The sequence below is a fragment of the Gekko japonicus genome, unplaced genomic scaffold, assembly GCF_001447785.1.
Source record: "Gekko japonicus isolate JY-2015 unplaced genomic scaffold, Gekko_japonicus_V1.1 scaffold386, whole genome shotgun sequence".
Lineage (NCBI taxonomy): Eukaryota > Metazoa > Chordata > Lepidosauria > Squamata > Gekkonidae > Gekko > Gekko japonicus.
In genome coordinates this window covers 235,989-257,139 of record NW_015163100.1, presented here as the reverse complement: position 1 = coordinate 257,139, position 21,151 = coordinate 235,989, and the positions used below count along the sequence as shown (strand labels likewise).

At 54.9% G+C, this 21,151-nt stretch overlaps 1 protein-coding gene across 1 annotated transcript in view; it reads left to right on the top strand.

Annotated features, from left to right (window-relative positions):
• The first annotated feature begins 12,426 nt into the window (after positions 1-12,426).
• CDH15 (cadherin 15) overlaps positions 12,427-21,151 on the top strand; it is a 24,682-nt gene continuing 15,957 nt past the window's right edge. The window contains exons 1-3 of the mRNA XM_015406706.1: positions 12,427-12,561; positions 19,779-19,931; positions 20,635-20,790. Of these exons, the coding sequence (XP_015262192.1) occupies positions 12,508-12,561; positions 19,779-19,931; positions 20,635-20,790 (363 nt within the window). The 5' untranslated portion in view covers positions 12,427-12,507. The remainder of the gene's footprint in view (positions 12,562-19,778; positions 19,932-20,634; positions 20,791-21,151) is intronic.

The following is a 21,151-nucleotide window of genomic DNA, read 5'->3' as shown; positions in this document are numbered from 1 at the left end:
CTTCCACCTGCACCCCCCAGCATAGCAAAGTGACCTGTGCCCTAGAGAGCCCTTCCCCACGGCAGGGTCAGGGTGTTCTCTGCAGGGTGCCTGAAGCCAGCCATGGGCCGGGCTTCAGCAGGGTCACTCCAGAGGGGCAGGAAGGACTTGCCCTGGCGGAGGGCCCTGCGGGAACAGGAAGAGGCCTCCCGGCATGCTGCCGCAGCAGCAAAAGACCTCCTTCTCCTTGATGCTCTGGAGCAGACAAAGCCCCCGCCCCCAGTCGCGAAGGGGAGCAGCTGCAGCCATTTCTTTAGCCAAAGCCTTAAGGGCCCCGCCCGGTGCATCCCAGGAAGCAGCAAGTCTCCGCCCAGGCGGGCAAGTGCTGCAGCACCCCAGAATCTCTCTCTCTCTCTCTCCTTGCTGGAGAGGGCTTGGGCCCCTCGTTTCTCAGGGTATCGTAGACTCTCTGCTGTGTGGCCAAGTCCAGTGCAGAGTTGCGTTGGGTGATCAGAGGCAGCCAGGTCTCCGGTGACCGTCTGCGGGCGAGAGAGCGGCGCGGTGTGCAGGCGGGACCTCAGGCGGACCTTGCTGAAGCTTTCTGGAGGACTAGAAAGAAAGAAAGAAAGAAAGAAAGAAAGAAAGAAAGAAAGAAAGAAAGAAAGAAAGAAAGAAAGAAAGGGCCGCAAAGGGGTCTCTTTCCTCCAGATGAGTGTCAGACAGTGGCTTTCCCCTAAGCGAGCTCAGTTGGCTGCAGGGTCTCATTCTGGCCTTCTGGCGCTCTGGACAGTTGAAGACACCCTTTCAGCTGAGCACCTGGGATCTGACTGCTTCCAGGTCGGGAGGACTTTTCCTAGCTGTGGGGCCAGGCAGTGGTGAGGGAGAGGCCAAGGACAGGGAATTATTTTTTTTGGGGGGGGCTGGTGGGCACCATTTCTTTGCTCCTGTAACAGCTCTGTGATAAGGCAGAAGCACTGTGGTGTGTGTGTGTGGTTGGGCACATTTGTGTGCCAGCAGTACTGGAGCACTATTGAAGTGACGGGAGTTTAATCCAGTTGACCTGGCTTCTGCCCGCACACACGCAGCTGAGAGCTGTGGCCACATCAAGCTCTAGTGTCTCTTGCCCTCTGTTACAGATTCTTTTGGGAGGCGAAAAGCGCAAGAGCCCAGCAGCACCTTCAAGACTAACAAAATTTGTGGCAGGGGAGGACCTTTCGGGAGTATCACTGCAAGAAAGCTCCCCCCCCTGCCACAAATGGTGTTCGTCTTGAAGGTGCTGCTGGGCTCTGGCTCTTTTCTACTGCTACAGACAGACTAGTGCAGCCACCCATCTCGATCTGTCTCCTTTGGGAGGGTTCGTTCCGTTGTGGTGCCATTTCCCCATCGCTCAGCCGGCGGGGGCCTGATTCAGACTGCAGGAGTGCCGTAGGGTGTGGACCACTGGCAACAACTCCTGGTCCTGGAGCGGTATTGATGGACCCCCAAACATTGAACTGTGCCAGACATGCAAAGCAGCTGTGTCAGCTAGAGGCTGTTCTCCATGGTGCCTGGTCAGTCCTTCCTCTCGCCCAGGCTGAGCCACACTCTTTCCTTTCCTTTTGGTGGGCCCCAGACCGGATGCTCCCTTGGCCCTCTCCTGTCCGACTGGAGCCAATAAGCCGGCCAATTGGACCGCTTTTCTCTAGAACTAGAAGAGGGGGTGGGGGGGTGTCCCACATTACCCAGCAGCAGCAGCAGAGAGGTTCCCTTTCAAATTCAATTTTTAACTGGAGAAAGTCTCCGTAGGCGTTTCAAAGGGGAAACTTGTACAGTAGCTGGGTGCCAGTAGGACATATAAGAAACCTTTGCAGACTGAGTCCATGAGAATTTGCTTTGGCAAGTGTTAACTTGTGCAGAACTAACGACTGCATTCTCCTCTGCTGTGGGAAACCAGCCTGTCAGCTGTTAGGGGAAACCCTCGTGAGTCTGGCTGAACTCTCTTTCCTCGTGGGGAGGGGTGTTTCCTCCTGGTCGGAGGCCTGGGCAGCCTCCTAACACCTACGGGCTAGTGACGAATTGGGTCCGTGCCTTTTGCTGCCTGTCAGGTTCCTTCCTGCACCCGTGCTTTGTACAAGCCACCTCCGTGTCCCTCCCAGTTTCCTTGCTTGCGGCCAGTCAGTGCCTCTCCCAAGCAAACTGGTTGGCGCCGGTTAGCAGAGATGTGCGTGCGTGCACAAGGGAGGCATTTGGCACATCAGCGTTTTGGGTTGTCAGTTGTTCCTGTGCTCTGGACCATTTAGGGTGAGCATTCTGCCCAAGTAAACATTGCTTAGATTTGCACAAATCAGCCCAAAAGCCTTGTGCAGCTTTCTATACAAAGTCGGGGAGTGGGGGGTGAGCGAAAGAGAAGGAAGTCTAGGTTTGCCCTGTTCAGAAACCGCAAAAGTAGGTCCCTTCTGGTGCAGCTCTGAGTAGCAGGTAGGCCATGCTCTTCCTCCACGCCCCCTTCTGGTCACCACAGCTGGTGGGAAGGCTCTGGAAACTCCTCCGTTCACAGCAGGAGGAGAACACGTTGGGTTGGTGCGCCCTGCGGACTCAGGCCCGGCTGTCGGCGTCCCTTCTGGCTGTGCTTCTACAGACAGTGTGTATATATCCATGTAGATACCTCTGACAGGTCAATCCACTCCCTTCTGTTTGTACTAGTGCAACTTGCGTAGAATGTGGGGTGAAAACAGCAGCGGGGTGCGTGGTCTGTAATGTACCGATGTACTTTTTTTCCTTTCTTTTTTTACCATGTAGTTTGTGTACATATTGGTTGGGCAGGGCTGGTTCTGCTGCCGCCACTGCTCTGCCGCCACTCGACTGTCCTTTAGCTGTGCAACTTCCTGCGGAAAGAGGCAAAGTGAATACAGATGTTATTTTCTACGGTTGCATGTACAGAGAGAAGCGCAGAGATGCTGTTGTCCCTCAAGAGATAATGTTCGTAAATAAATTCTTTTTTAAAAAAAAAAGATGTGGAGGTGATTCTGGATTCTTTCGTTGTGGCCGCTTTGCTCAAGGTGTTGCAGGGAACGTCTCCTTTGCGCATCCATCCCGGACTTGACAGCTGCTGCCCCCCACTACCTCCTCCTCATGCCAGGCACTTCTGACGGGCAGAGAACGAGGGGTGGAAGTTGCAGCCGGGGAGGGACTTGGACCCAGAGCCCGCGGGCCCGCCTCTCTCCCCAGCAACACACAAGCTCCCACCCGTGTCACTCTAGGAGGTGCAAAGGTGGCCCAGGTTCCACTCCCTGCGGCGGGACCGACCCACCTCTCACTCAGCCGGTCCTGACTTGCCTGAGTCCTGCTTTCTACCCCTCCATTACTGGTGGAAACTATACGTTACGAAACATTTGTGCAAATCTGCAGTGTTCACCCTACATGGTGTATAGTTTGGGTGTTTTCAAAAAGCTTTTGCCTAAAAAGTTAATAAACTGACACTCCCTAAAACAGAAGTTTAAAGGCTCCAGAAGTGGTGGGCCTGCCTAGACGTCTGCTGCCCACTTCTGCAGAGCTTGTATCTGTCGGACTCTCCCTTGGACTTCGGGACGGTGCCCCCCAGTGGCCGTGGTGCCGGAGTCTTCTCCGGCAGGAGCGGCGGCCCTCGGAGTGGTGGGATTCAGAAAGGGAGAGGGAGTGAGGGGCCTCAGATAGGCAGGGGACAGGGTTACAATCACCCTCGGCATCCCTCTGCCAGCACGCTGCGGTCGTCTGCTTTCTCTCTCTCTCTTGTCAGCGTCCTACTTAGTTCCACAGCGCACTCCTCCTCCCCGGCCCCTTCTCCACACTGCCTTTTATCTCCCCGCCCCGCTCCCAGAACCGCCCAGCCACCCTCCCGCTTCGGCCACGCCCTCCTTTATCAATCAGGACGCCGGTGGGGTGTCTCCGGAACGAAAGCTGGTATGCCGGCGGCGGTCCTGGCGGCCTCTGGGCCATGCCGCCGCCGATCTGCGGCGGTGCTTGCTGTTCCGCAGCTGTTCCTGGCCCGTCGGACAGGTAGCCGCCCCTTTCTTCCTCTGCAGGGTGGCTCCGCGGACCCTGGTCCTGTCTCCGGGCTTGACCGACACCGCTTGCCGGAGACGGGGTCCCTGCTCTTGACTCTCTCTCCGGACCGGCGTCCCACATTCCGTCTGGTGAGTCACGTCTACGGTGTCTTGCGGGGTCCCAGGGGCCCATTCTGCACGTCTCGCGACCTCCGGAGCAGGACAGTATCTTTTCCAGGGGCCTTGGCATCTCCCCCTGCCAAGCTGACCCCCTCCTTTTTTCCCTTGGAACCTCCAGGGTGCCGGGACTGTGCTGTGACTCCTCACTGGAGAGGCACCATCACCCCTCGCGTCCCTGGCTTAGCTCCCCTTTCCCCCCGGAACTGGAGTGGATTATTTTTCTCCAGAATGCAAGGCCAATCAAGTGTGGACGACGGTCCTCCCATGGGTCCCCTTGTGCAGTGACAGATTCTCTGTGTTTTTTTTAAAATTTTTATTAAAAGAGAAATCCAGTATACATAAACAAGATTGCTGTTTGAACAATAATACAAACTGTCAGTGCAGATATATATTTCACAATGCCATCTATTAATTTGTCAGCAGTAACATCCTATAACCAAATCCTTGTCATTTTCTTGTGATATTCCAATTGTTCTACTATTACTACAATACTAACGTATAATAAATCCAGATATATTTTAGAAGGACCACAATAATAAATCATGAGAGTGCTCAGACCATTAAAGAAAAAAATTCTCAAAGATGAATCCATTCTGCATAACTAGTATTTGCTGGTAATACCTTGTTTTCTGTAAAATAGGTTATAAGAGGACACCATTTTCGAATGAATCTGGAATGGGACCTTGCATACCCTTGTGTGTGGGACTCATATTTATCTGCTACTTTGTCCATCACAAAGTGGTCCCAACATTTATTTCTCCACTGAGCAATAGAAGGAGGCTCCGGATTTTTCCATGAGGCAGCAATAGAGAGCCTTGCCGCAGCTAATAACGTGGCGGCTAATTCAGTAATTTTTACTTCCGTTTCATCAATGCTATTTCTTGAATTAAGAAGCAAGATAGCCGGATCAAGTGGGATGTCTGATTCTCTTGGGAGATGCCAAGTTAAATTAGTGGGGGGGGGGGGACACGTTCCTGAAATCCCCATGACATACCACTGGGGGGGGGCAGTCACAACCAAAGCGCCCTCTAAGCTGTGGAGTCTTGCGAGCAAAGATTCTACTTTGTGAGCTCCTGATGCATTAACGTCGTGAGCGAGTGATTTGGCTACGGCATAAATTAGTTTGCTCTGGAGCCCCATCCTTCTTGAGCTAAGACAAAACTGTGAGCCAGAGACTAAAAAACTGTGAGCTAGCTCACACGAACTCAGCTTAGAGGGAACACTGGTCACACAACTGCTCTTGCATTTGATAAAGAAGGTCTAGAACTCACCGGGTACCATGTGCTGTACAGACTCTGGTGAGACAGTTTCTGCCCCAGGAGGCTACTGCTAGCTGAGCAAGATGGCCAGGGAAGACGGCTGAGGCCATCCACACCTCTCCTGTGTCTTTGGGTTGGCCGTCGCTGTCCAAGTTCCCAGGCAGAGAAAGGTCCTTCCCGAGAGAGCTGGAATTCTGAGATCTTTCCACTGGAGCTACCAAGGTGCGATGCTGTCCCTTTCCACGTGCCAGCCATGTGCTTTGGACCTTAATGGCTTTCCCTGCTATAGCAGCAGAAGCAGTGTAAGGCTGTGTTTGGGGTGGCGCTGGGAAAGCAAGGACCCAGACAGAGGAGGGCGCAGGGCCTGCCCCAGACACCTCACACACTGTCAGGCCCAAAAGAGTAGGTAGCTTTGACGGTCCCCAGTGAAATCCAGAAACTCGAGCCCTGTCTTTTACTAAGAGCAACCAACACAACACAGCACACTGTGCTGGCTTTTGAGTTAAAGGGGGGGGATGCCGATCATTTGGAAGCCGAGCTTAAGATCTCTCTGCCCTCCTGTACAGGATGCTTTGCTGACTTGGAACGTGTTGTGATTTTGGTTGGTCTTAACCGAATGCATTGCATAGCTTTTGTTTTAAACACCAGCAGGAGACTCAGCTAATCAGGTTAAAATTCAAGCCCTGCATTTCATGTCCCGCTAGCAGTCACTTGGCAAGCTTGAATTCCACTTTGCCTGCCAGGTAAGTTCATCTTCGTGGCTTCAGAAGACCATTCAGGGAGCAATTTTCCTCCTTCCACTAACCCCCCTCAGCCTGACTTCATGACTGTGCTGCGCCAACCCCGCCAGTTGCTTGCCCAGGATAAAGCCAAAGTGGCTTTCCCCACCCTTTCAGTGCATGCTTCTGGGTGGAATACGAACTCTAATCTGCACACTTAGTGATTGCAAAGAGACCCAGAGGTGGCTGGTTTTGTTTGGCCACCAAATGAGAAGGGAGCACTCACTGGAGAAGACCCTGATGCTGGGAAAGATTGAAGGTCAAAGAAGACGGGGACAGCAAAGGATGAGATGGTTGGACAGTGTCATCGATGCAACGAACATGAAATTGAGCACACTTCAGAGGACGGCGGAAAACTGGAGGGCCTGGCGGGATCTGGTCCATGGCGTCGCAAAGAGTCGGACTCGACTGTGCGACTGAACAACAAAACCCGCACGGATGCAGCATAGGCTCTTGATGGGTGTCTTCATGTGCATGACAACCTTCCACCACTAGGAGTCACCAGAGTCCCACAGAAGCAAGGCAGAACCTCCAGACATTCCTCAAACAGGTAGGGAAAGTCGCTGAGCCTCCTATTGGTCCGTTCCCCATCCACAGACAAGACTGGAATATACGCAGTGGCTTTTAATAGGACCATCCAAATTGACACCAACTATTGGGCAAACTTTTGAGCTCACTGGAGCTGTTAGTCAGGCTGGATGGTGGGAAATGTGAAGAGACAGAAGGGTGGAAAGAGAGATTCTTCAGGCCGTGGTGTTAAAGGTCTGATCCTGCAGGCATCTGATGGATGAAAACAGGCAATGCCTCTCGCCTCACTGCTAGCATGGCTTCATGCTAACAGCACATTCTTCGTCATACAGAAATTCATTCTTTGTTCTTTCACTTAAATACAGAAACCAAAACTGGATGGACGTGGGGGGTGGTTTGAGTATTTCAGTCCGGGGGGCAGCGTTGCTAGCCATAAAGCCAGTTGCCGCCGTGCGTCTCTCAGAGGATGCCCATGATCTCAGGCCTTCCACACTGTGGCCTGAAGAATCCACTCTCCACCTTTCTGTCATTAGACAATCTCATTGCCATTTACTTATTTAAAACATTTGCCGCCTTTCTACTATATGGAACGCCAGGTGGCTTACAATGTAAAGCACATAAAACAGAATGCAAACAAAAGATACATTAGAAATCAAAAGTTAAAATCACAATTTAGGACTGCAAGTAAACGATCAAATGCAGCCCTAAACAAAACTCCTAAAGATTGGACGTGACCTTTAGCCCGACAAAGAGTTCTGGTGAGCTTGAAACTTTGCACAGTATTTCCTGTCAATTTGGCTTGTCCTGGCAAAAGGCATTACTCCGATTTCGTTCTTGTTTGTGGCTTCCTCCAGCAAGCCACGTCTTCAGGCAAGTATGGCTCTCACAACCAGTTCTGCCTTGGAGCCAGGGGCACGTCTGCAATGGCGGGGGTGTACCAGAAGGGCGGGGAGGGGGGCAGCTGTGCCAGGAGCCCCTTTGAGGAGGTTGCTGCTGCTGCTGCTGCTGCTGCTTGGGAGAAAACTTGTTGGCCTGCAGTGAACTCACAGATTTTGCACAGTGTTGGTGGAACGCACAGCCTCAGATCTCTCTCTGGGAGCAGTAACACACACACACCGTCTCTGGCTGGTTGCCCTGGGTTTGCACGACTGACTTCCTCATCGTGCCGCTTCCTTTCATCAGCGGGAAGAACGTTTGTGGCTCTAGGCATCTGGGATTCTGCAAGACCACTCCGCAGCCCTCGTGCCAGCTGCTCGCTGTGGAGGGCAGGCCCAGAGAGGACCACCAGGTCGGGTTGCCAGTCCCATGGAAGAGGGAAGGGAGGCCGGAAGACAGGATGAGGGTCTGCTTCTGTCGTCAGCCTGGGACCCCTGCTGTAATAACCAGGCCGGCTCCTCAGGCTGGGACCCCTGGACAGAGCTTCCATCCAGGCGCTGGCTGGCTGGGACACCTTTGCACCACTGCAGAGCATTGCCTGGAACACACCATTGGTGGTCCCCCAGAATCAGCCCTGCTCCTGCGCGGGCGGAGATTGGCCAGCCGGCCCTTTCGAGGACGGGTCTCTGCTCTCCACCCTCCCTGGCCCATGGGAACAGCATCCCCCTGCTGCCAAGTTGCTCTCTCGGTGCTTTTTCAAGGGCTTCTTTTTCCATCTCCTCCCTCCGCAGAGCGCTTATTCCCATAAGAAGAGAGAAGAAGAGAAGATGAGATTGGATTTCTACCCTGCCCTTCACTTGGAGTCTCAGAGCAGCTTACAATCTCCTTCCCCTCCCCACAACAGACACCCTGTGAGGTAGGCGGGGCAGAGAGACCTCTTTCGAGGACTGCCTTTGAGAGAACAGCTCTGAGAGAACTTGTGACTGACCTAAGGTCAGCAGCTGCAAGTGGAGGAGGAGTGGAGAATCAAACCCAGTTCTCCCAGATTAGAGTCTGCGCTCCTAACCGCTACACCAAACCAGCTCTCCTTGATAGCCCATGATAGTCCCTCAACCAAAGGCGAACTGATGCACTCTTTATCAGCAATGTCACCTGAGAGTCATCTATGACTGCTGGAGGCTTCTTCAGAGGGTGAGGAACATCACAACTTCTCCTTCTCCTCCTTCCCCAGCCCCTGATCTGGGATTTCCTGCATGGAGCCCCACCTACCTCACAGGGTGTCTGTTGTGGGGAGAGGGAGGGAAAGGAGTTTGTAAGCCGCTCTGAGACTCCAAGTGACGGGCGGGGTATAAATCCAATCTCTTCTTCTTCTTCTTCTTCTTCTTCTTCTTCAGACAGCGCTGGCTCTTTGGTTTGGAAACGGAGATGAGCACCGCCCCCTAGAGTCGGATTCGGCTGGCTCTCGAGCAAGGGAAACCTTTACCTTTACATGTATCAATTTGGAAACATTTCATTCAGATTTCATGGGTAATCTAGATGATTCCATTGTCAAATTATTGCATCCTGGCATTTGTGTATAGACTTGCTTTGTGGTGGTTCTCCTCACATTTAAAATGCAGTCATAGTTTTAAAGCCATTTGCAGCAACAATGAAAATGACACAGAGATTTATCACTGTATGAAAGCAGCCTGTCCACAAGTTAAGTACTTCTGTCCTTTTAAATTTTCTTCCTTCCCTCTCTTAAGAACATAAGAGACACCAATGTTGGATCAGGCCAAAGGCCCATCCAGTCCAACACTCTGTATCACACAGTGGCCAAAAATCCCAGGTGCCATCAGGAGGTCCACCAGTGGGGCCAGGACACCAGGAGCCCTCCCACTCTTGCCCCCCCCTGCACCAAGGTGACAGAGCATCACTTGTCCCAGAGTCCCTATCTATACCTTGTGGCTAATAGCCACTGATGGACCTCTGCTCCATATGCTTATCTAATTCCCTTTTGAAGCCGTCCATGCTTGTAGCCACCACCACTTCCTGTGGCAGCCGTGGGCCACAGCCACAGGAGCCAGTTTGGTGTAGTGGTTAAGTGTGCAGACCCTAATCTGGGAGAACCGGGTTTGATTCCCCACTCCTCCACTTGCACCTGGCTGGATGACCTTGGGCAAGTCGTAGTTCTGATAAGAGCTGTTCTTGAAAAAAGAGCAGTTTCTGTCAAGAGCTCTCTCAGCCCCACCTCCCTCACGGGGTGTCTGTTGTGGGGAGGGGAAGGGAAAGAAGTTTGTAAGCCGCTCTGAGACTCCTTCGGGTAGTGAAGGGCGGGGTATAAATCCAATCTCCTCCTCCTCCTCTTTTGCTTTTCAGCCCAATTCCTGAATGCATCTTTAATCAATTATCCCAAAGCTTTGATTACTGCTTTTCTCATTGCAGCAAAAAGCCATTGTCCATTACTTTTACATTTTATTTTCCTAACTGCACATTTAAAAATTACAACCCAGGGGAAAAAAAAATAACGAGCAGGCACTTTGGCTGCCAAGGTGAAAGTGGCAAATACTGGCTCCTTTCCCCTCCCCTCCCTGAAAAGGAATTTGTTCAGGAATGCACAGGGTCACCGTGCTAAAGGGAGTAATTAATTACCCGTGGAGAACCAGCAGTGCACACAGCTGTGCTCTGAAACCAAAGGAGGAGGTGCCAACATTTAAAAGGACAGTTGGGGGGGGGGGAGACCTTCTCTGAAAGAAACGGACTTCCTCTCTACGTAAACACAGCAGAGGGATCTTGCCCGTGGGCCACATTGTGGGGAACAGAGCGCTGTATTAGGTGCAGATTCCATCTCACTTTGATTGCAGAAAAGCTGCCTGAAGAACAGTAGCCGAGAATGCAGGGGCAGAATGAAAGAGCAAACAATTAAAAAAAAATTTTTAATCCCACGGCGCAAAAGGGCTCAGGGTGTGGAAGGAAGCCCTCCGTCAACCTGACCAGGTGTCTCTGTTTGTGGCTGAGAGTCCAGATTCAGGGGCAGAGAGAGAGCCAAGTGGGAGAGGTGTGGGGGGGAGGCTGGTGGCCAAAACAAACACTGCTCCCACTCGGTGGGTTTTTCCACTCATTGGGCAGCAAGAGGTGGAGAGGGGGCCTCTTGAGGTCGCCACCCAGCAGGCAACAGACCTGGCTGAGCTCTGCGTGGGCCCCCCCCTCCTCAGACACCCTGGGGGGGGGAACGCTCCTCCTTGCTTCTGGCGGGATTCCTGCCAGCAGCTGTTCCAAGGCATCCCAGACTGACAGGCCTGTGGGTTGCAAGCAGGGAGGGAGGGAGAGGCTGGTCATGCTCCAAGGCTCTGCAAAGGCAAACCAGGCCTTCTCCCTGCCCCGGTGCAGCCCCGCCCAGAGCCACAACATCTCTGGCCTGCCACCCACCCTGCCTCCTTTCTGCGCTTGGCTGCATCAGGGATGTCCAGCAAGAAGGCCAGAGAGGGTTGTGGCAGGCAGGCAGCCACTCATCCATGGAGGCCTCCATGCAGGAACAGCGATGGGGTGGGGGAGAAAGCCACGCTTGGGGAAGGGGTGGCGAGGGCAGCAGGGTGGCTGGGGTAGATGGAAGCCAGGGGGCCAGGCCCCCAAATGCCCCACTGTCGCTACGGGCCTGATCGGAAACCACCCGACTGGAACCCCAGAGGTGTCCAGCAGCTCACAAAGGGGCCCAGGGAACAGGCCGGCCCTGGTCGGCTGGGGGCTCAGTCCAGAATGGCCCCCCCAGCCAGCTCGGGACTTGGGGGTCTCTCCTGTCCTGCCAGAGGCCCACAAAACGACCCGGAGGTGCCTGCGGCCCGTGAGGTGAAGCAGGTGTGCCCTGGCCAGGCGCCCGGGTCAGACTTCCTCACCTGGGAACTTCTGGCTCCTGCTCTGACCTGCTTGGAAGGAGGTGGTCATTTCGCCAGTGGGGGGCTCCTTCCGGCCCTGTGATTGCGGAGGGGGGATCGACACAGGCATCCGCGCCGCCAGCGTCTCCCGTTCCCCCCCCCCCCCCCACCCACTCCTGCATCTTGACTCCGGTCTTCTTTCCTGCCCCTGGCCAAGGAAGCCGCTCACCGTCTGGCCCACTGAGAAGGAGCAACCAGCGGAGGGAAGCGGCAGAGATAGGGTTGCCAGCCTCCAGGTGGGGCCTGGAGCTCTCCCGGAATTATAACTGCTCTCCAGACGACAGCTCCCCTGGAGAAAACAGGCCTGTTGGGAGGCGGCCTCCGTGGCATTCGACACCCCCAATGTCCCTCACCTGCCCAGTCCTGTTCCCAGACGCCCCTCACAAATCTCCAGGAATCTCCCCGCCTGAGGAGAAGCTTTGGCCCCCTCTCTGTGTCCCGGTGTGGGGAGCTGCCAGAAATGGGGGGGCAGGGTGGGTTGGGGGCAGTGTTCCCTCTAAGCTGAGTCAGTGTGAGCTAGCTCACAGTTTTCTAGCCTCCGGCTCACACATTTTTGTCTTACCTCAGGAAGGAGGGCTCCAGAGCAGACTAATTTATGCAGGAGCCAAATCGCTCGCTCACAACTTTTAATGCCAGTAGCTCACAAAGTGGAATTTTTGCTCACAGGACTCCACAGTTTAGGGGGAACATTGGTTGGGGGTGATTCTCTGGGGGCTGGCCAAGCCGTTCTCCTCCCCCAAGGGGGGGCTGTGTGGGCAGGGGAGCTTGGTGGGCCTCGTGGCTTCCAGGCAACCCCCCCCCCATCCGGCGTTCCTCTCCCAGGCCCTCGCGGAGCCCCAACACATGTGCTGTCTGTCAGAGCTGGGCCTCCTCCTCCTCCGGGAGTTGAGCTCCGTCCAGAGGAGCAGAGGCGCTCTGCGTGTGGGAAGGAGGGGACAACGGCTGCCCAGCTCAGAGACCTGCCCGAGGCACCAGACACCACCAGCCGGCCAAGATGGGCGCCCCTTCCTCTCTTGCCACTTTGCTCCTGGCAATGCTGTGGGCACAGGTAAGGGGGCACGGAGGCAGTGGGGCCCTCAGGGTGGCGGGACGGGACGGGGCTTCCTTCTCCTTTCCTCAGAGCGCCAGACCCTGCCCTGACGAGAGACGGGATTGTGGGGGTCCAGCGACTCACCCTTTCCCTGCCAAAAAAAAACCCCCTTCTGGAGTTTCAGTGCGGCATCCACAATCTCGCAAGTCACTTTGCCACTGGCTTCAGTAGGAAGGAAGCAGTTTCGAGCAAGTCACTTTGCCTGCTGTTCAGAGAGGTTTCTTCTGCCTTCCCTTCCTCCTCCTCACTCCTCCTCACAAAGCTTATTTTTGAGGCAAGGTATCTTCATGGCTGTGGCTCAGCCGCAGGAGGTCCCCGGTTCAATCCCTGGCATCTCCAGGCAAAAGGCTCGGGTCCTCGGGTGGTCTGAGAGGAGAGCTGCTGCCAGTCTGAGTAGGAAATACAGACCTGTGATGAACCAGTGGTCGGATTCAGTAGGAGGTGGCTTCATGTGTCTCCCTGGCTTAGCTCCAGAGACCCTGTCTCCAAAACCAAGACTTAGCCTTGCAATAATAAAGCCAGAGGTACCTCTGAGCATGTGAAAAGTACACATCCTTTCCCATCCACACCTAGGTGGGCTTCTTATCTCAGCATCTTATTTATTTATTTATTTATTTAATTCCATTTATACCCCGCCCTCCCCGCAATGCGGGCTCAGGGTGGCTTACATAGGGGCAAACGCCAATATAAAACATAATTAAAACCATAATTAAAACTAGGCTTTCTAAGAGTGAGGTTCCCATGGATTCCTCCTGCAAACGCTGTGCTTGTCCCAACCACTTACATGGGCACGTGTGTGAATCCTGCGTTTTCCTGCAATGCCTGTACAGACCCTACGGTCTGCTGAGCCCCTGTTGTGTTGCATTAGCAGAAACGTCTGGCTTATGCATGAGCACATATTTGGGGAGGTGCACCGTGTGATGGAAGCTCTGCAGGCTTTTGCGTGAGACCCCTTGAAAGGTTGTAAGTACATTTCTGGTAGGAGCAGCTTGGATGGGGGGGGGGCGGTGGCTTCGACCACATTGTGCCCCAATTTACAAGGGCCCTGCGGAGTCAAAAGACCGTTTGTACCTCGTTTCCTGTATTTGCAAGAGGGGTGGGATGAATATCTCTGTTAAGGTGCAAGGAGACCTCTGACTAACCGCCCAACACGATTGACCGCCCACCCTTGATGGGATGGATCTTTGAGGCTTGCGTTTCACGATTTCCCATGAAGAAGCTGGTGGCTGGAGAAACAGGCTTTCTAGCTGGCCTGCCGGAGTCATGTTTGTGAGCTTTGTGGAAGCTCAGAACGGAAGATAAAGTCAGCTGACCACCTCCGTCGCTTCCCGTTTTCAACAAGGTCAAATCATAGCCAGGGCATTTGATGGCTGAACTACCTGGAGTTCACCTGTTGAATGAACGGATGTGACTGTATCAGTCGTCTATAAGGGACACTAAAAGACTTGAATTGTTGGTACATAGAAACTGAGGTATTGGTTGCTTTGCATACATTCAATTGTTTATATAATTTGTAATTTTCGTCATTTTTCACGGCGTGTATATTTGGTTTGACAGCCCCCAGGTGTGGCCTGGGGATCTCCCAGAGTCAAGACTGATCTCCGGACGGCAGAGATCAGTTCCCTGGAGAAAACAGACCCCCTTGGGAGGCACATTCTGCAACATTAGACCCCTCTGAAGTCCCTCTCCTCCCCCCAGTCCCTGCCCCCAAATCTCCAGGAATTCCCCACCTGGACGTGGCAACCCTAGGGGAGCAGACATAGGGACAGTGAGGGGGGGTCTAGCTATCTGCCCTTGAGCCGTGGGGAGCGGGACTTTGAGACGGGGTCATCCCTCCCCCCGTTTCTTTTTAAATTTTCTATTTATTATTTATAACATTGTATACATGTCACATAAGTATATCATATACAGGGCTTTTTTAAAAAAAAGCCCAGCAGGAACTAATTAGCATAACAGCTGAAACGCATTAGCATATTAGGCCACACCCTGACACCACAGCTCATTAGCATATTAGGCCGCAGCCCCGTGTTGCCAGAAGTGTGCTCATCCAGCCACACCCACCTTTTGATTCTTATTCTGTTTACCTTGTTTGTTGTCAAAACTCAGGGCTTTTTTTGTAGCAGGACCTCCTTTGCATTTTAGGCCACACACCCCTAATGCAGCCAATCCTAATGAGTTTCTGCTGTTGGGTGTGGCCTATTATGCTAATGAGTTCCTGCTGGGCGTGGCCAACTTGGGAGCCAGCCGGAACTCCGTTCCTGTGCGTTCCTGCCCAAAAATAGCCCTGTGTGTGTGTGTATATATATATGTGCAAGTCAATATTTTTTACATTGTCTTTTCCAGCCACCCATACAGCTTCTCCCATCTTTTTAAAAATAAATCCTATTCTTTCCCCTGTAAAAATAGGCTTAACCTATCCATTTCTGCCAGTGACAACACTTTTCTATCAATTCTTCCTTTGAGGGAATTTTTTTCTCCTTTCCAACCTTTTAGCTAGTAATATTCTTGCCGCAGTTAAAGGATAGATTATTAGATACTTATTTTCCTTGCCATAACTATCTGGAAGCATATCTCATAATGCCACTTCTGGTGACAAAGGTAGTTCTATCCCTGGAATCTCTTATTAGTTTGAATGTTTTACGCCAGCATTTTTTGTACCTGTGTACTCCCCCTGCTTCTTGGGTGCTTCTCTCCGGGACTGGTCGCTTTGCTCCTCTGGGCCTGGGAGCGCTGGGTCTTCCCCAGGCAGCAGCCCTCCTCAGAGGAGGCTGCAGGGCCCAGAGGAAAAGGCCCGCCAGCTGCCCCATGAGGCCCCCCCCCCCGCACCAGCAGCACAGAACTCCAAGGAGCGGCCCTCCTCCCACCTCAAGCCCGCCCACTGGCCTGGAGAGGACCATGTCAGGTCCAGGTGGCTCGCATTAACCGCACCCGTGCTACGCTTCTCTGGTTGCAACCGATGCTCCCTCTAAGCTGGGTAGTCTTGTGATCAAAAATTCTACTTTGTGAGCGAGCAGTTTGGCTCCTACATAAATCAGTTTCCTCTGGAGCCCTCCCTCCTGAGCTAGGACGAAAATGTGTGAGCCGGAGGCTAAGAAACTGTGAGCTGGCTCACACTAACAGCTTAGAGGGAGCACTGCTTGCAACTGGGGGGTGAGGGGCCGATGAGGGGGGTGAGGTGAGCCACGTGCATGAGGATGAGGCACGGCTTGGCTTCTCAACCTGCTCGGCTCCCACGGTGGTGCCTGCCCAGGCCTCCCGTCCGGCTTCTGGGGAGGGGCCGTGGCTCAGTGGCAGAGCGTCTGCTTGGCATGCGGAAGGCCCCCGGCTGAAGCCCCGCTGGCATCTCCAGCTGGAACCTAAAATAACAGACAGAGAAGGTGCTGGGAAAGGCCAGGGCCTGAGAATCCGGAGAGCCCCCGCCAGCCTGAGCAGACGGTGCTGAGGCTCTGCAGGACCCAGGGCCTGATGCAGGAGACCCAGGCTCAATCCCTGACATCTCCAGCTCAAAGGATCGGGTGGTGGGCAAGGCTCCCTCTCGGCTGTGGAGTCTTGTGAGCAAAAATCCTGTTGGGTGAGCCACTGGCATTAAAGTCATGATTGGGCTGCTGCATCAATGAGTTTGCTCTGGAGCCCAAGACAAAATGTGTGAGTCAGAGGCTAGAAAACCATGAGCTAGCTCACGCTCACTCAGCTTAGAGGGAACACTGGTGGTGGGTGATAGGGAAGACCTCTGGGTTGCCAGCCTCCCACTGTTACAACGGGTCTCCAGGCGACTGAGATCAGTTCCCCTGGAGAAAACGGCTGCTTTGCGAGGCAGACGTGATGACATCACCCCTGCTGAGGCCCCTCCCAAGCCCCCCCCTCCTCAGGCTCCACCCCCCCAGAATCTCCAGGTATTTCCCAGCCCGGAGCTGGCAACCCTAGCGGAGACCCTGGAGAGCACCTGCCGGTCTGAGCAGACAACACAGACCTGGATGGACCGGGGTGGGGGGGTGGGGGGGTCTCGTTCAGTAGAAGGCAGCTCCACGGGTCCTCCAGTCTCCAGGCTGGCAAAGGCTCTGGCCTGGTGGGTTCCTTTTGCAATGCCAGTGCCACAGCTGGTGGAGGGCAGAGGGCCTCTCCACATCCCCAGGTTCCCAGCAGCAGTGAGCTTCCATCCGGCTTTGCCACCCCCACCCCCCACACCATTTGTAGGCCAGGCCGATGGGGCCTCTTGGTTTGCCTGAGCTGAACAAGAAGGTATCCTCTTACGGGGGGGGGGTGTTTGGGGTTTTTTTTTCGGGGGGGGGGGGGGAGGAATGATTATGGTGGAGGTTGAGCATGCATGTCCACGTTTGGCCACCTGCTACTGTGGAATCTGAGGCTGGGCTGGGTTCCATTTCAGGGTGAGGGGAAGGGGGGGTACACACACACACACATTCTTGCTGGCTCCAAAGGCATCTTCTGTGAACAAAAGAACAAATCCCCCGTGGACAGCTGCAGGCTGAAGTGCCCTGGATAATCCTCGTGGGCCAGCCACATTCGTCTTTGGTAGCAAAAGATAACAGAAGTCCAGTTAGACATTAAGCACTCTTATTCCCCAGTGCCCAGACTGGAATCAATGTGGTTTGCCTGGGCTTGGGGGAGGAGGCGGTGTTGGCGTTGAACGGCAGGCGTCTTTTAAAGGGGGAGAGGGGGAAAGATTTGGGTCTTCCTATTTTATTTTATTTTTTTGACTGAATTTTTTTTAACTAGAATTGTAAGCTGCCTTGAAGCATGAAGAGGAGAGGAGGAGATTGGATGTATACCCCATGGCCCTTCACTATCCGAAGGAGTCTCAGAGCAGTTTACAAACTCCTTTCCCTTCCCCTCCCCACAACAGACAACCTGTGAGGCAGGTGGGGCTGAGAGAGCTCTCCTGAGAACTGCCCTTGAGAGAACAGCTCAGAAAGGACTTGTAAGTGACCCAAGGTCACACCAGCAGCTGCATGTGGCGGAGGGGGGAATCTAACCCGGTTCTCCCAGATTAGAGTCCCCGCTCCTAACCACAACACCAAACTGGCTCTGTCTCTGGATGGATGGATGGTGTTGTGCTGTCAGGTAGCTTCCAACTTATGGTCCCCCTATGAATTAAGGTCCTCTAAAATGCCCTCTCGTTGACCGCCTGGCTCAGCCGTTGCAAAGAGAGGGCCCTCATGGGTCCATCCATCTCCTGTTGGGCCTTCCTCTTTTCCTGCTGCCTTCCACTTTCCCTAGCATTATTAACTTTCTTAGTAACTCTTCTCTTCTCATCGTGTGACCAAAGTACAAGAGTCTCAGTTTCATCATTTTAGCTGATGACAGATGATAGACAGACAGACACACACATGAGAGAGAGATTGTGTTCAGGGTGCCGCTGGACGTCGTGCAGCTCCTTGGCCTGCTGGGAAGGGCCCGCCAGGCCTGCAATTCCGGCCTGCCCAGCCAAGGAGGGGCTGCGTCTCCGAGGGAGAGGTGCCGGGGCTCAGCTCAGCTTGGCCTCTGCAGGGAACACAGAGTGGGCGCTACAGGAGAGAGAGAGAGAGAGAGCTGTCCAGTGGAGCCGTCCAAAAACTGAACCCCAGGGACCTCTTCCAGAGAAAGAGCCCAGGAATGTGGGGGAAGGAGGCTTCGGCATCATTTTTTCCCAAGCAGAAACAAAAATAGACCTTGCCTGGGAAGATGGAGCAGCAGCAGGATGCGTCTCCCCGCCCCTCCGTGGGAGCTCAAGACAGCCCCTCCGGGCCGGTGCCAAAAGCCAGGCCAGGACCTGGGCCTTGAGAGACTGAGGGGGCCAGAAATCCCACAGCCCCCCTGCAGCTGTTGTGGGGGGAAGGCAGAGAAGCACATTTCTGCCCCACAGTTGGCTTTCTTTTTATAACTGCCAGGTTTGGTCGGCCTCCACACCCTGGCAGGGCAGGGGAAGGGTGGGGGGCTTGGGGGAGTCTATTGTGGCAGAGGAGACAAGAGTCCCGATGGAATGCGCTAGACAAGACCTCCACCGGCAGCCCTGGCCAGGGTCCATCCATGTGACTTGCGCCTCTCAGGTCACCATGCGATCCTGTTCTCTGTGCAAACCGAGGCCTCTTCTCCCAGCGTCCCCACAAAACAGGCTCCCCACTGGTCATTGGTCAGCTGAGACACAGTTGTGCCGCCCCCCCCCCCAGCATAAAGCTGTCTCCTTTTTGTGCTCAGCAGTAACAGAGCAGGATATTGCCCTTTCCCGTCATTTCTCCCAAACCCTGCCCAGCCCCCCCTCCCCGCGCAGCTGCTCCGGCCACAAAAAAGTCTTGTGTTACCAGAGAGGAATTTGCCACACCTGCCACATTTGGCCTTCTGGGGGCCCGAGAAGGAAGGCCAGGCGGGGGGCCCCTGGGGGAGAAGAAAGGGGAGGGCGGTGGGGGGGGCAGGCACGGAGGGCATCACAGGCTGGGCAGCCAGAGAGGGCCAAATGAATGCCACGCCGAAAGCGGAATTGCAGTAAGATCATCTGAGGGCCCAGCAAACGTTGGTGGCTACAGTTATGGCGGAGTGCAAATGGGTCTGTGAGTGAAAAGGACACGCTCTTTTGGAGAACCCCTGCCCCTCGCTCGGCCTGACGGGTGGCGAGAACATTGAGGCCCAGAAGGAGCTTGGTCGGGGTGCTGCCCCTTGGGGGGAACATCGCAGAGTGCATATTCTGCCGCAGTCTGCGGCACAGCCCATGAGACCAGGAGTGGGAGTAGACATAGGGCTTGCCAACCTCCAGGCGGGGCCTGTAGATCTCCGAGTGACAGAGATCAGCTGCTCTGGAGCCAATGGCTGCTTGGGAGGGAGGGCTCTGTGGCCTTGCCCCCCACCCAGCTCCTTCCCCTCTGAAACCCTGCCCTCCCCAGGCTCCACCCACAAAATCTCTGAGGATTTCCCCATCCATAGGTGGATGTCGGGTCAGCAGCCGCGCCTGCCACCGGGCCTGGAGTTCCAGCCGTCCTCCCTGGGAGGACAAAGGTGTTAGGGGGGTGGGAGGCTGTGTCACGTGCCTTTCTCTAGCCAATCGGAAGGCGCGTGTCTCAGGAGTTGCCTGGCCAGGGCGAGCAGGGGACTGGCATCAGCTGGCAGAGGGCAAAAGAGCGGATGTCCCTCAGGCACGGAGTGGGCGGCACTGAGACGGTTTCTTCTTCTTCTTCTTCTCTTGGCAGGATGTCAGCTGCTCTGTGGGGGCCGTTCCTGCTGCCCCGGTCCTGCACCTGTGGCAGCCGCAGGCCGGAGCGGGAAGGGTGAAGCGGGCCTGGGTGATCCCGCCCATCAGCGTGTCCGAGAACCACAAGCGGATCCCTCACCTTCTGGTGCAGGTATGGCCCTGGCAGGGCACGGCACGTGGCACTGCAGCTGCGAGGCCCAACAGCGGAGGGGCAGTGGGGACTGCGGGGGCAGCTCTCTGCTCCTGGCGCTGCGCTGTCGCCTGCCGGTCCTTCCCTGGCACGGAGGATCAGGCCGTCGATTTCCAAGGCAGAGATCCCACGCAAGAGGCTTCCTTCGGCACCTGAGCCAGGCCTGCGTGCTTCCCCCCCTCCGTCCTTATGACCCCCCCACAGACACACAGCAGGCAGGAATCCGCTGCCCTTCGAGACAGAGCAGCGTAAAAATAAATTCAAACTCCCCCCCCCCATGCCAAGGCACAATCTGCCAACACTACAACCAGCAGCTCACCAACACGCCCACCTTGGTTATGGTGGCATCAGTGCTGATATACTCCCTCGTGTGCCCGTCATCCTGCAGGCACAGGCACAGGTGCATCAGCCAGTGCCCATGCAGGGGCACCCCTTGTTTGCATGTGCCAGTGCTCCACCACACGTGGCCTTGTGGATCGCTGGGTGTGTCCTCCTTGGGCCCCCTCCCCATCCCCTGCCGGGCCCACACATTCCAGGGCCATCGGAGTGCGTGACAAGGTTGGTGGACCTCTCCGTTGTGTCTGGGAAGAGGGCGCGAAGCACCGACATCCTGCCGGTCAGCTGCCAGCCCTTCCCGCCTTGCAAGGCTGGTCTTCCTTTGCAGATTAAATCTGACAAGCAGCAGCCCGGGGGGGTCATCTACAGCATCAAGGGGCCCGGCGTGGACGAGGAGCCCTGGGGGGTCTTCTCCATCGACAAGCTCACCGGGAAAGTCTACCTCAACACTATGCTGGACCGGGAAAAGAACGACCACTTCCGGGTAAGGACCGCCAGGCCGGGATTTCCCGAAGCATTTGGGGTAAAAGGCCCTGACTGGCCAAGCCGGAGGGTGTGGCTCCCGAAAACCCCTGAGCTGGGAGAGGAGGCAATGTCTGGGTGGTCTTCTGGGTGGGCTTTGAACTTTTGCAGCCCGGGCTTGACTTTCATTGCTGGGAGCTGCAGCGCTGTGGGGGGAAGAACAGACTGCAAATAAAGAAGGCTTTCCCCAGCCCCATGTACCCACCAGCCAGGCAACAGGAAATGGGGGGGCCCCTGAAACCTATGAGCTGCCCAGCAGAAGCAAGGAAGGGTCATTTCTGAGAGAGAGAGAGAGAGAGAGAGAGATGCTTGGCAAAGGACAG